At 51.6% G+C, this 13840-nt stretch overlaps 2 protein-coding genes across 9 annotated transcripts; one reads left to right on the top strand and one right to left on the bottom strand.

Annotated features, from left to right (window-relative positions):
- Window positions 1-665: 665 nt before the first annotated feature.
- POLR3C (RNA polymerase III subunit C) lies at window positions 666-5311 on the bottom strand. Of its 4 annotated transcripts, XM_062511716.1 has the most exons (14): window positions 5165-5311; window positions 4489-4744; window positions 3954-4139; window positions 3761-3849; window positions 3390-3494; window positions 3221-3313; window positions 3066-3146; window positions 2390-2441; window positions 2247-2307; window positions 2023-2173; window positions 1669-1770; window positions 1182-1231; window positions 949-1098; window positions 666-868 (listed from the first exon to the last, which is right to left on the bottom strand). In XM_062511716.1, the coding sequence occupies exons 1-14, from the start codon at window positions 5309-5311 to the stop codon at window positions 787-789; spliced, it is 1605 nt and encodes a 534-aa protein (XP_062367700.1). In that variant the 3' UTR covers window positions 666-786. The 4 variants fall into 4 exon arrangements, with proteins under 4 accessions (XP_062367700.1, XP_062367699.1, XP_062367697.1 ...); XM_062511715.1 differs by having other exon boundaries at window positions 2247-2441; window positions 3066-3313; XM_062511713.1 differs by lacking the exon at window positions 666-868 and having other exon boundaries at window positions 958-1098; window positions 1182-1379; window positions 2247-2441.
- A 24-nt stretch (window positions 5312-5335) lies between these two features.
- Window positions 5336-13819, top strand: RNF115 (ring finger protein 115). Of its 5 annotated transcripts, none has more exons than XM_062511721.1 (9): window positions 5336-5461; window positions 8319-8377; window positions 8810-8861; window positions 10188-10393; window positions 10994-11065; window positions 11157-11229; window positions 11307-11400; window positions 12561-12676; window positions 12770-13819. In XM_062511721.1, exons 1-9 carry the CDS (start codon window positions 5336-5338, stop codon window positions 12815-12817), a joined length of 846 nt encoding a protein of 281 aa, XP_062367705.1. In that variant the 3' UTR covers window positions 12818-13819. The 5 variants fall into 5 exon arrangements, with proteins under 5 accessions (XP_062367705.1, XP_062367701.1, XP_062367704.1 ...); XM_062511717.1 differs by having other exon boundaries at window positions 12747-13819; XM_062511720.1 differs by lacking the exon at window positions 5336-5461 and adding an exon at window positions 5766-5875 and having other exon boundaries at window positions 12747-13819.
- Window positions 13820-13840: the final 21 nt, after the last annotated feature.

The following is a 13840-nucleotide window of genomic DNA, read 5'->3' as shown; positions in this document are numbered from 1 at the left end:
TTTGGAGTGATTTCAGGCAGGTTTTTGGTGTATTTTGGCTATTTGGGGGTATTTCAGGTAGGTTTTTGGGTCTATTTTGGGGCTATTTGTGGTGATGTTGGGGCTATTTTGGTGAATTTTTTTGTGAATATTTTGGAAATTTGAGGAGGAATTCGGGAGGAATTTGATGTGGATTTAGGTGTCAATTTTGGGCAGATTTGGGGGAGGAATTTTTTTGAGATTTTGGGATTATTTTGGAGCAGATTTTGGGATCATTTTCAGGCAATTTTAGGATGATTTTGTGTAGATTTTGGGGTGGATTTTTGGGTCAGATTTTGAGCTGGATTTGGGAGGAATTTTTGGAGAATTTTTGGGAGGATTTTGGGGACATTCCTAAAATAATTTTGTGGCTTCCGGGGTTAATCTGGGGTGATCTAAGGAGTTGAACGCTATTAATCAGCATTAATTAATCATCCACCAAAAATGAGCAGCAGGGCCCATGATAAGAGGAAGATGTGTGTCCACACAAACTACGTGTCCCCCCATGTGTTTTGTGTCCTCTGTGTATCTCCCATGTCCCGCACATCCTCTTGTGTGTCCATGTGCATATCCTGTGTGCATGTCCCCTTGTCCTGTGTCCCTGTGCCTGTCTGTCCCTGCGTCCCCGCACACAGTTGACACACAGGTGCATGAGCAACTGTTGCTTTATTCTCCTCAGTAGCACAAGCATTGTGGCCGGAGGCATCTGGTTCCTCTCCCCATCCATATCCTTGTCTGTGTCCATGTCCTTGTTCCTGTCCTGTTCCCTCATGGCCTCTTCATGGTGCTCTCAATGAACGACTCCAGCACAAAGATGGTCTCATCTACCTGGTTCTCACTGGCATCGATCCTGGGGGACAGACAGTGATGGTCAGCCCCCCAGAGGGTCCCTAACCATTTTTTCCATCCCTGTTTCCATCCCCCCCTCACTTGTTGACGTTGCGTTTTAGGTTTTCGAGCTGCTGCCGCTCAGGAGCTGTGATCATCTCCTCCACCTCGTGCAGCTGTGCTGCCTCAGCACCTGTGGCCTGCATGGAGGCCAGAATGGCCTCCACACGCTGGGACTTCTCCAGGAGCCTCCTAGGAGGGAACATGGACACATGGACATGGCAGTGGTGGCTCTGGACCCACCATGCTAGGCCACCCCCAGCCACAACACTCACTTGTTCTCCCGCATCTCATGCTGCCTTCGCTCCATCAGGTTAGCCACACTCTGGGGAAGAAACAGGTGAGTACCAAGCACAGGTGTGTTGGGGAGCACTGAAGAACCCCATGTGAGGACATGGGCACAGTCACTGCCACCCCTGTGGCATCACAAGGGAGAGGGCTGTGACACCTGGATCCTGGAGCAGGAAGGAGCTCTGCAGGGACAAGAACCAGGTGAGCCCCCAGCCCAGGTGTACTGGGGGGCACCAAGGGACCCTACACTCCCAAAAACCCAAGAGGGGACACACGGAGGACAGTGCTGCTGCTATCCCTGTGGCACTGGGAAGGAGGGTTGTGACAACTGGACATGGCACTTCAGGGACTGGAGGCTGCAACAGTTCCCTGGAGCAGGAGCTGTCAGCAGGGCCTGGATTCGCTGGGAATTAGTACTTGGATAGACCAGGATCTGTGATACTTGGGGCCCAGCAGGTCCTTGGGATTCACCTTGTAGCACCTGTGAAGCAGCATCCGAGCAGCGGCCATCACATTCACTGTGTACAGGTAAAAAGTGCGGGATGGAGCGTGGTCCGGAGTCTTGGGAATCTCCTGTGGAGGGGCAGACATGGTGGGAACTGAGTGGAGGCATTCCTTTCCCCAGAGGTGTCCCTGTGTTCCCTCCCCAATAGGATTCCCTCTCCCCAAAGGGCTGCCCGTGCCCAGATTCCAGGTGCGATCCCCTGCAAGTGCCCAGAAGTGCCCGTCACCTGGACAACTGTGACACCTGAGGAATTTCTGGGATCCCAGAGCTCCCTCACCTGTGGGGGAACCAAGTTCCCCAGGATCCTGGAGATCCCTCACCTGCAAGGACACCAGGTTCTCTGAGAGCATCCTGTAGAGCATGTCCTTGGCTTCCTTGGCTGGGATCATGGCGAAATCCTCCACCTGCTTCTGTTCCAGGTGCTTCTTGCGCAGGAGCAGGCGGAATATCCTGGCACAGCGGGAGCCAAACCTGTGCAGGAGGAGTAGGATGAGGGAGGGATGTGGGAAGGGGGAGCCCAGGACGGTCCAGGTCCCCACGTCACCTCTCCTCCACGATGGACTCCAGCGTGGCCGTGGCCAAGGACACCAGGGCCTTGTGCAGGTCTGTAGGGGCTGAGGTAAAGGACAATTCCAGAGCTTGGGAATGTTTCTCGCCTGGGAACACCAAGCTCCTCGCAAAGGATACTGACGGTGTAGGTGCCCCCGCCGCTGTCCCCTGACTTCCCCACAAACTCCAGCTGTGGGGAGAGACAACAGGGAAAAGTTCAGGACATCCCCTTAAGGAAAAAAAATAAGGATTTTTTTTTTTTTTCCTTAAAATATGGAGTGGGAAGAGCAAGAAGATTTTGGGGAAAAATGATCTGGGACTTGAACAGCCTAAAAACATGGGCCAGGTCTTAATGACTCTTCCTGGGGCTTTTAAATAACTTTAATAGCTCTTAAATACTTTCAGTGTCAGAATTTTAGGTAGCTTTAATGACTTTGAAATTACTTCAATATTTTTTAAATAACTTTGGTATCTTTTATGTATCTCGCCAGTACCATTAGTATTTGTTAACTAAGTTATGTACCTGCTAAATAACTCAAGTATTTTTAAACAACTTCAGCATCTGTTAAATATCTTCAATGTCTGTGAAGTAAACTTAATACCTGATAAAAAAATTTCAATACCTGCTCAGTATCTTGGATATCTGTTCAGTAACTTTAAAAATCTTGAGTATCTGTTAAAAACCTTTCTTAAGTCTCAGTTGTTTCTTTGTCTGTCTGAGGGTAAAACTTGTTACTAAGGAATCATGGAATCAACAAAGGCTGGAAAAGCCCCGGGGTGTACCCAGCCCTGCGTCCAGTGTCCCCAGGCTCACCGGATCATCAGCCAGGAGCGCCAGGTACTGGTCCAGAACCTGCTTTCCAATGTTGTACCCAGCTGGAAAAGATCGGAATATCTACAGCAGAAAAAACTGGGAACATCAAGGGATTCCAAGGGATACCAGCTTCCCAGGGCCTTCCAAGGACCCACCTCATTGGAGGAGAGTGGCTGCGTGTGGGATGCACCCGAGGCTGTGGTCACCTCGCTCATGCGCAGCATGGTCCGCACCACCTCACTGCTGGTCTGTATTGGGAAAACCAGTAATTAAGAGTGGCAAGAGCTCAGTTCCAGAGCGGGAATGGAGGTGAGAGCCACAGACCTGGTCCATGCGGCTGGCCACAGCACTGACCAGAGCCTGGTCACGGAAGTGCTGATGAAAGCGCTCCAGGTTGACTTGCCAGTAAATGCCATCGTCTGGGGGAGTCTAGGGGGGATAAAGACAAAAAGTGAGGGGAAAGGGGGCAAGAAAACAGACAGCAATGGGGCAGGAAGCTAAGGAACAGGAGACACAAAACTGAGAGATGGAAGCCAGAAACATGAGCAAAAAGAGCCACAACAAAAGAGGAAAAGGGGACCACCTCGGTTTCCCCAGAATATGTTTGAGAATATGGACCCCACCCTTCCCATGTCCCAGTTCCCAGGCAAGAGTACCGAGGACACCAGCACACACCACTCCAGTATTCTCAGTACCTCTGAGCTTCCTCTCTCCTGCTTCTGCCTTTTGGCCTTGTACTCCCCCTCCTCTTCCTCATCACACGAGTTTCTCCGCTTCCCTTTCCCTGTCAACCCAAGACACTATTTCCCATCAAACCCATCACTGCAGCCTCATGCAGCTGGGTGCTGCCCAAGGCTCCCCAGGGCCCAAGATCCCAGGGGCTCTCACCAACAAGGCTGAGCCGAGGCACGACGTACATGTCCTTCTCGGCGATGGCCAGGGCTGGTGCAGGGGGTGGCGGTGCCTTGGTGTTCTGGGGGCTCTCCGGGACTATCGGGCACCTCTGGATGAAGTGGGTATCTGCCAGGCGCACAAACGTGCTGGACACTTCTGTGTAATCCATGGTTTTCCCATCTAGGTGGGAGGACAGATATGGTGGATGGATCTGGGATGTTCCTGAGGCTTTGGAGAACGTGGTCATGCCATCATCACTGCCATGGTGAGCACCCCATAGACCCTTTGGGACCACATTCACAAACCCAATCCCAAATCCCTCTTTTTAAGAAGCTTCCCACCCTCCATGGTCTCCATTAGCCTGTCCAATCCCAGATTCTGGATGCTCCTGAGGATAAGGAGCACATGGTGTGACACCACAGTCACCACCACAGCCTGACTGTGAACACCCTACAGTGCATCTGGTCCCATTCACCAACTAAACCGACTCCCAGATCCCATTTATGTGAGGGAGGAGCTTCCTTCCCACCTTCCATGGTTTCAGTGAGGCGATCTGCGACCCTGGAAACAGCAAAGCTCATGGGAAGGAGCCCATGAAGCAGAAGTTCCTCCACCAGCAGCTCCCCCGGGTCCCCATAGAGCGTCTTGGCTGTGTAAATGTAACGGGGGTAGCGCAGGATCCGCAGGATCCGCTCACTTCGTGCCTCGTATTCCACACACCCCCTGGGCTGCACCTCATACCGCACCAGGTTGTGCTGGATTAGGACACAAAGGGCCTTTTTCACCTATGGGAGAGAGTGGGAGGGTTAGACTCCGCCTTTTAATGGTAATTAAAAGACTGCCCCTGTCCCAGTCTTGCTGGGTGCTCCCTCCCTGCCCAGACCTGTTTCCCTAGGCAGAATCAGAATTTCCCTGCTCCTTCAAAAACTAGTTTTTTCTGGGAAATACAAGCCACCTACTGCATTAAAATCTTCCTCCGATTTATTAAAAATTCCTTGTCCTTCGCCAGGTTTTCCCACCAATCTGTCCCTACTCCTGGACTCTATTCCTGCCTTTGCTCGCATCGGAGCATTAGTGTCCCTCCTTCTTCCCAAATTAATTATTCACAGACACACGCACCTCCCACTCTTGATTTATTTCATTAAAAATTCCCTTCTCCAGGTTTTCCTCCCAGTCTCCCCTCCTGGACCCCTCTCGTCTCGTACCTGATCCGGGAGCAGCCCGGTGTCCCCCACCAGGAGCCGCAGCGGCCGCGGTCCTGTCCGGAGCAGGGAGTTCCCGACTTTCTCCACGATCTCCCCGAAGTGCTCCTGGAGCAGGAGGGAGCAGAGCCGTAGCTCCGCCTGCGTCATCCCGGAGGCTCCAGAATCGCAGGAATGGAGCGGGAGGAAAGAACAGCCGGGTGGACAGAGAGGGCACGGATGCTGACCCTGTTGCAGAGGTCCGATATCCCCACGCGGGGGAGGATCAGCCCTCACACGGGAGTCCCCGTGTTCCCCCAGGTGAGATTTCCCCCGCCGTGCCCTCCCACGAGTGGGCCCCCCCCCGCTATCACCACCAGGCCTGGCCGAGCCCGCCGCCGCCACGACCACGGCCAGGCCTGTGCCCGCTTCCTGCCGTGCCACTTCCGCTGCCGCCGCCCGGTTCCCATTGGGAGGTTTACACAAGGGGGCGGGCAGGCCGCTCCCCGCCCCAAAGGCCGCTCTATCCCGCTCCCCTGCACTTTCAACACTGGACGCGGAGCAGACGAGTTTGCCGGAAGCGCGGGGCCACTCTGGACCGCGCTCGCTGCTCTGGGAGGAGTGACGGCAGCGGCGGCCGTGGGGAAGATGGCGGAGGCGGCGGCGGCGGCGGCGGTGCCGCAGCACCGTTTTTTTTGCCATAGCTGCAAGGGCGAGGTCAGCCCCAAATTGCCGGTGAGCCCCGGGCAGGGAGGGACGGAGAGGGGGAGCCCCGAGCTGCCGGTGAGCCCCGGGCGGGGAGGGCCGGGGCGGAGAGCCCCGAGCTGCCGGTGAGCCCCTGACGGGTGTAGGGGCAGCGGTGATCCCCCAGTCACTCCCTGAGCCCCCTAAGGAGGGGGCGACCTCCAGCCCCTGAAGTTGTTCCCACACGGAACAGGTGATAACCCCACCCCACCCCCCCCCCCCCACCTCCATCCTGGTTCTCAGACTGGAAGGGGACTGGGGGAATGTCCTGTTCCTCATGGAAGCGGATAATCCCATTCCCATCCCGCTCCATGAGCAGCTAGCCTTTGCAGCGCCTGCTCGTCCGTCAGAGTGGGAATTGTCCGTCTACTCCGAAATTGTTCCAGTTCCTATTCCTTGGAACTCGGAGAATCCCAAATTTCTCTTTATCCCACATCCATCCCACGCCGAAGGATCCGTTTTCCCCTCCAGCATTCCCAAACCCATTTTTAAAAGGAAACATTGTCCAGCTCTCACTCCAATCCCTCCATACCCAGCAACTGAGCTTTCCTGGTGCCTCCATCACGTTCCTTGTTTATGCTGGGAGGAACACTCCATCCCTGCTCCCGGGGAAGCACCAGGTAAACACCTGCAATTTCATTTCCTGGGATCCTTCCCTGGCTCTTACTCCAGTTCCCCTTTCAGAAACCCCCCAAATTCTTGGCAGTGGGGAGACATGGCCCTGTGGCTCTGCCCACGGACCCCAGTGGGACCTGCTTCCCATGGATTTGTCCTTGAAGAATACCAGCCCAAAAGGTGTTGAATTTTTGGCCCAAATTTCCTTGGTTTGGGTCATTGGGAGGGATTGAGGATTACGGATAAGAGCATGGAAAAGGAGGCATTGCCAAGCAGAACTTCTGCACCTGCCAATGCCTAGGTGGAGATGTTGGGTTGGAGAATTTCCGTCCTCTAGGAAGTCATCTGGAGACTTTCTAAGGAGACTTTATGGCTCTTCTTTCCCAACCACAGAGTATAAGAAGGGTCTTGCCATGCAAAAATCCCTGTGGAATGAGAAGTGGAGCTTTGGAGGTGCCAGGGAGATTTTTTTTTTTTCTTGCTTTCCAAGTGAGGAATGTGGGGATGGCAGGAGGGATGTGGAATTCCACAAGGTATCAATCCAATGCCAAGTTATTCTGACTGAAGACAAAGGAAAGGGGGAAATTCAGGTTGAGATTAGAGCTATGGAGGAGCTGGCGGGTGCAGCAAGAGCCAAGGAAAACTTCTGTACACCTTTCTTTGGGATTCCATTTGCATCTTTCTGTAATTTCGGGGTGATGATCACCTGGAAAACCACCTGATCAAACTTTTCTGCCCAGATTTGGGATCAAATCCAGGCTGGCTGCGGATATGCCGCAGAGGAATGATCTGAGCACAAAGCAAATGCTACTGGTGGGATTCTGGTTCATTTTCCTTGTGGGAATCACAGACCACAAGGCTGGAGGGGAGTCAGAGCCATGGGATGCCACCAGATTCCTTGGAAAATCTGCTTTACTTTGTACCATGGCTGGATCCTGCTTAGGAATTCCTACAGGAATGAGATCCATGTGCAGATCCCAGGATGTGAGCACCTAGGAGGCTCCAGGATCATCCACTGCTTCCCTAAACATCCCAGAGAAAGCAGAGAACTGATTACAAGGCTCTGCAGGATCCCACACACCGTCTGTTCCCATTTCCTTTCTCCCTCCCTCCAGAGCTATTTATCCCAAATGCCATTTTTGTCTCTCTGTAGCTACTGGGTGGGAAGCTGAGAGTTTCCATATGGACTCCAACAGAAAATAATATTCCAAAGCTTCCAGGAGTGTATAAGCATCCCACCTGCTGCTGGTAATGGTGTGATCCAGGGTTTGGATTTGGATATGGAGTTCCCACAAAATCCACTCCAAAAGTGTGGGGAACATTCCATGTGTTGTGGAACAGGATGCAGGATTTTCAGGGATCTGGGAAGCATGGGTGAAGGGAAGAATGTTCTAATCCGGGGGGATTAGTTCTGGATGGAGATCTCAGAAAAATCAGTGCTCAAAGTGTGGGATTTGGGAAGGCTCTGACTGCGGGATGGGATCTGGAGAGGGAAGATCCATGAGAGAGGATCTGTGGAGTCTTTCTGGTTTTTTTCAATGGCTTTCTCTGAATCAAAGCCAATCTTCAGCTCTGGGACAAAACTCTGGGAATAGGAGCAGGGACAAGTTTTCGTCTTGGAAGGAATTTTTTCCCGTGCCTCTGCAGTTCCAGCCAACAGCTGTTTTGCTCGCTGGTGCCCAAATTCCATGGGATTCGGATTTTGTGGTGTTGTTATGCGCTGCTTGGGATCTAGGATCAGGAATCTTCCCGAAGGGGGACTTTTCTTTATTATTCTAAGTATTTTGTGTCTAATCCCAGCTCCCTTTTGTCTTCCCAGGAATATACCTGCCCCCGCTGTGAGTCCGGCTTCATCGAGGAAGTCACTGATGATTCCAGGTACCAGAGAATCCAGGGATATTCAATGTCCACGCGTGTGGAGAGACAATGGATCAAGTAATAAGGCGATTTAGTGTGAAAAATGCCATTCTTGATCTTTTTTGAAGTACTTTTCCCCCTTTTTGTTTCTGTTTGGTCGGTTGGGTTTTTTTGTAAAAGAAATGCCTTTTTTGGTTTTCTTGATATTTTTACCCTTTTTTGGTATTTTTTTACTCTTTTTTTTGCCCTTTTTGATATTTTTTAGTATTTAGGGGTAAAAAACCACTTTTTATTATTTCTAGGTGTTTGCCCTTTTTTTATTTTTTTTTACCTTTTTTGGTTTGTTTTTTTTTACACCTTCTGGGGAGATTTCAGGAAACAGAGGGGGGGATTTAGGAAGCACAGAGGGATTTTGGGAATGGGCCCTGCCCTCATTCTTCTCTTTTTTCCCAGTTTTTTTGACAGCAATGCCCTGGATGACAGCCCCTCCTCACAGTTCGCAGAGGTGAGTTTTCCTGCTTTTCCTGTTCTGTGGCATCTTCCTCCTTCCTTTTCATGGGAGTTTGCAGAATTTGGGGGGAGTTTTCAGGAGACAGAAAATTGGCATTGGGACCCACCAGGGATGGGTGTGACAGGAAAAGGAGGAGTCAGGGAAGAGCCTTGCCCCGGTGCTGGCAGATCCTGGGATTTGTGTGGGGATGCTCAGCCAGGCAGGGAGGTACTCACTGTCTCTCCCTGCTCCCAGGTTTTCCAGAACCTATCCATTTTAAAGTCCAGACTCATAGGAAATCTGTTCAATCCTGGGTCAGAAATGGGGTCACCAAATAGTAAGAATTCCAATCTGTTCCCAGTCTGGATCTTTCACTGTTTGCTTCCATGCTCCAAGCATCCAGCCGGGTCCCTCCCCCTCTTCATCCGGATCCATTTGTCCAAATTATTGCTTGAGTATCAGTTCATATCCCAGAAATTCCCAAGTTTCAGGGAGATCCTGATCCTGTCTTCCTGCCTGTGGAGCTTTGAGCTCCATAAATTAAACTGGATTTGGAGATGAATAATAGTTGGCAGTTCTTCCCAGGGTGTAGTTGCCAGCAAAGCTCCCATCAGACAAGCAGGAGAGCAGGGAATGTTTATACATTGGTTTTTATTCCTTAATCCAAATGGATTTGTTGGAGAGGGTCTCTCCGGGGTCTCCAGGCTCTGCCTCCAGATTCCTGGGGGTTTTCCTGCACTCCTGGAACAGTGTAGCAAGGAGATCCATGGGTCATCCCCAGCTTACCCTCAGAGAGGGTAATTGGGTAAATCAGAGTGGGATTTAGCACCACAGGATCCATTGCAGGGGCAGGAAATGGCGTTATCCTCATGGACAGATCCCACAAAACAGCAGTATGAGGGGCACAGGATTGGGTGACATGTTGGGATGCTTCTGGGGAGGGTGCAGCGACACCCCAGGGATATGGATACCATCCTTCTGTCCTTGAACATCTATGTCCTCCCCATGGCTCTAAGGCCCCTTAGTGATGCCATGGACCTGGGAGTGTCCAGCATTTTTCCTCCTCATATTCCAGCCCTTGAAGAGAGGGAGAGACCAGCCCCACAGGTTCCAGATTTATTGGGATCCATGTGGAGCAGGGAGTTGCACTGGGGGTGTTGCAGCAGCTCTGGATCCACTTGGGCTATAATTAAGCCTTTTTGCCAGACTTTTTTTCCCGGGATCCATAACAACTATGGGAATATGCTCCGCTGAAGTGGACTCTGCTGCCTCTGCGTTCCCGATGGGATGAGCACTGGAGCTGAGCGGGGATCGTGTCTCCCATCTTCCCCCTCTCCACAGCTTTGGGACCACTTGGATCACACAATGTTCTTCCCGGATTTCCGGCCATTCCTGAGCAGCAGCTCCCTGGATCCAGAGAGCCGGGATATGGAGAGGGGCCCTCCAGCTGAGCTCTGGGGGCCCAGTCGACCCCCACGGCTGCCAATGCCTCGGAGGTACCGATCCCGTGGCAGCTCCCGCCCGGATCGCTCACCTGCCATTGAGGGGTGAGTGTCTTCTCCAGGGAAACCAGGAGATTTGGGGGGAAATCTGGGAAATTGGGATCCTGGCACTTCCTGGCAGCCTCCTTAGCAGAATTCTGAGTCATGTTCCCTGTCCTGCTGCCTGCAACACAGGGCATTCTCAGCACTCGCATCCTGGGTTGAGTTCCCATCCCTAATTCCTTTTTGCTCTCCCTCCATTTTGGAGTTTTATCTACGAAATTTTCAACTGTGAGCCCTGTACCCATGGGAAAAGGATTCCCTGTTTTACTGCCTATTCCTTCTGTCACTGTTTACTTACTTATTTATTTATTTAGCTTGTTCTTTCTGTGTTTTTCCTTGGTTTTGCCTGTTCCTGTACCAACTCCTCCAACTCAAGGCATTCCCATTTCTCCCTCCCTGTGATGAGCTCATATCCCTCATTACTTTCTGCTGTCTCTCTCTGTTTTGGAGCTTTATCCAGGGATTTTCACAGTTGTGAGCCATGCAGTCAGACATCCATAGAGCAGGAATTCCTGATTTTCCTGCCCATCCTTTCTTCCACCGTTTGTTTACTTACTTAACTTGCTCTTCCAATGTTTTTCTTTCCCATGCCTCCTTTTTCAGGATAATACAGCAGATCTTTGCTGGGTTTTTTGCCAACTCAGCCGTTCCTGGCTCCCAACATCCCTTTTCCTGGTGAGTAGCCCAGATCCCACCAGTAGCAGTAACCCAGCACCTAGGGGCTGGTTTGGGACTGGGGGGAATTCCTGGACTCTCCCATTGGCAGGAGCGGAATGCTGCACTCCAGTCCTGGGGATTATGCGTGGGGACAGAGCGGCCTTGACGCCATCGTCACACAGGTGAGGGGCACCTGTGCCAGGGGCAGATCCAGTGGCAGATCCCTGCTCCTGAGCACGGAATTTTTCCCTCTCCACAGCTTCTGGGACAGCTGGAAAATACGGGGCCACCGCCAGCAGACAAGGAGAAGATCTTGTCACTCCCAACAGTGGCGGTGACACAAGAACAAGTCGGTGGGTGACTCCATCCCAGGATCCAATGGCATTTGGATCCTGGTGTTTGACATCCTGAGCTCCCCCATTACCACTTTGTTCCCTTTGGAATTGGGTTGGAAACTCTCAGCTCCCAAGCTTTGCCGCTGCCATCTCTGGTTTTCAGTTCCACCATTCTCTGGAGTGTTTGGAGAGTTCTAGAATGTGCCTTGAAGAGTTCTGACTCTTCCCATCCCCATGATGGTTTTCCCATCCCAAATCCCTGTTGGTGCTCTCAACTCGTCCCTTCCCTTTCAAACTGGCTCTTGACATAATCTGCTCTGGAAACATCATGGAAAACTACCAGCAGGGGCCTGGGGGTATCTTGGAACAATCCTGGCTTTGCAATTGAAAATCCCATTAATTTTTCAACCCAAGGATCCCTCCCCCTCCCAGCTGCTCTGTTACCAGACCCTACTCCTCCATTATAGTTAAACCAAAATAGTTCTATGCAGGATATTTTTATCCCGTGGTTTTACACACCCCTCTGTCCTCATCTTCTCCGGGAAGCCAAGGACTTGCTGGAATTCCATTGTGACTGAGCCCACGTAGCCCAAGCAGACTAGAAATCATGAAAACTTGGAATATCTAAGTTGGAAGGGACCCTTGGGATTGCCGAAGGAGCTCAGCTCCTGGTGGTGTCTGTGTCAGCATCATGAGCTTGGAACAGTGGGAGAGGTTGTGGGATTTCAGCCACTTCCTATGGCTGGTGGCACCCAGCATCAGGATCATCAACCCATATTCCAGGCCAGGAAGTTGTGGCGGGCATCCAAACATCCCTACTTTGATTTTTTGTTTGTTGATGGTGATGTACAGAGAACATCCGGAATTCCTTATATTCCCTGGGGGTTGTGTATGGGTGGATGGATCCCAGCTGGTGGAGCTCAGAGCTCATGTTCCCAGCAGGAATTCTTCATTCCCTGGATGCTCCATCCCCTGTGGATTGTATCTTAGCCTGCAAATCCTGACACATTTCCTAGTGGTATTTCATTGATCCCTGGATGTTCCATCTCCAGCAGACACAAATGACCTGGTGGGATCCATTTGGCCCCGGATGCCCCATTCTCAGTAGACCCTACACAATCCCAAATACCAGAGCCTTTACTCCTGTCCCCTGACCTACCATTCCCTGTTTTCCGCAGACACAGGGCTGGAATGCCCGGTGTGCAAGGAGGACTACGCCGTGGCAGAGCAGGTCCGGCAGCTCCCCTGCAACCATGTCTTCCACAGCAGCTGCATTGTGCCCTGGCTGGAGCTGGTAAGATCTCAAAAAACCCGTGTATCCCACGGGATAATCCCCCAGGATAACAGCTCTGTGTTCCCCGCAGCACGATACGTGTCCCGTCTGCAGGAAGAGCCTAAAGGGGGAAGATTCCACCCGGCAGATGCCGAATCCTGACGCTTCCGACAGCCCAGTGCAGGAGCGATGGACTTTCTGACCCTTCTGAAAGGTTCTGGAGTGCTCCAGAGGGTTCCGAAGGCCAGAGCATCCCTGCTCGAGGTGTACATTGTCTGAGAATTCCAACAAACCCCTCCGAGTAGCAGGAATTAGGGGGCCCACCTTGTGGGATTACAGCACCAAGCGCTCTTCTCCCAGGAATTTATCCTTCTGCTCCATGGAATTGCCTCATTAGTCTTAAATTGGAAATTTTGGGAGTGATTTGATTTCATTTTGTATCAGAAAAGGTTTCTTTTCCAGTGGGGCCCAGTCTGGAGAGAGGTTCCAAGTCCCTCACAGCCTTCTCTGAAAAAAGGTTGGGATAAAAAGGGGATTTTTTTGGAATCTTCCTACACTTCAGGAGATTGGAATTGTATCCACAAGAGATTTTATTGCCCCATTTTGGATGGAATCCTTGGGGTATATAAAATCATGGCAGGTGGAAGAAGGAAGGGTCTGGAGCCCTTCCTTACGGGGGGCCGGACCCTCAGGAGTCCCCGTGCTCCTGGAAAGGCTCTGGGAATGCTGTGGTGTCAGGAATGTGCTGAACAGGATTTTATCTCATCCTAGACTATTTTTGGGGTTGATTGGGGTTTTTCTGACCCTTTTCCACATGCCTGTGGCCCCAGGTGTGTCCAAACCTCCCTCTGCCCCCACGAGTCATTCCAGGCAGGAATTATGGACCACTCCCTTGGGAATCCCCCTGCCCTCCCCCATAAGTTAAGGAAACTCTTTATTTTTGCTGATTCTTAGGTTGGTTTGAGATTTTTTTTCCCATTTCTGTGACTTTTTTCCAGGTCTGAATCCTGGGAGATATCCTCGTACTTGTGGTATCCACTGACTGCCCTAGGGGAACATTGTGGGGGAGACATTCCCAAACCCCTTGGGCTCAGTGTCTCCACATCCACATGGATTTAATTCCTGTTTTTCTTTGCTCTTCCGTCCAATAAAGGCCTTTCTCAATGAACTCCCCTTCCCAAGTCA

The sequence above is a fragment of the Cinclus cinclus genome, chromosome 31, assembly GCF_963662255.1.
Source record: "Cinclus cinclus chromosome 31, bCinCin1.1, whole genome shotgun sequence".
In the NCBI taxonomy this organism is placed as follows: domain Eukaryota; kingdom Metazoa; phylum Chordata; class Aves; order Passeriformes; family Cinclidae; genus Cinclus; species Cinclus cinclus.
Note: the sequence above shows the minus strand (reverse complement) of the source record. Positions and strands in the feature narration are given on the sequence as shown.

Excerpts from the sequence above, each read along its gene's own strand:
- POLR3C (XM_062511715.1), bottom strand. The coding sequence starts at position 5,311 with ATGACGCAGGCGGAGCTACGGCTCTGCTCCCTCCTGCTCCAGGAGCAC. Across the intron at positions 3,314-3,389 it reads TGGCCAGCCGCATGGACCAG|ACCAGCAGTGAGGTGGTGCG; the intron begins GTCTGTGGCTCT and ends TTCCCAATACAG. Across the intron at positions 1,771-2,022 it reads AGAACCTGGTGTCCTTGCAG|GAGATTCCCAAGACTCCGGA; the intron begins GTGAGGGATCTC and ends GCCCCTCCACAG.
- RNF115 (XM_062511719.1), top strand. The coding sequence starts at position 5,789 with ATGGCGGAGGCGGCGGCGGCGGCGGCGGTGCCGCAGCACCGTTTTTTT. Across the intron at positions 8,435-8,809 it reads GTGGAGAGACAATGGATCAA|TTTTTTTGACAGCAATGCCC; the intron begins GTAATAAGGCGA and ends CTTTTTTCCCAG. Across the intron at positions 11,401-12,560 it reads GGTGACACAAGAACAAGTCG|ACACAGGGCTGGAATGCCCG; the intron begins GTGGGTGACTCC and ends TGTTTTCCGCAG.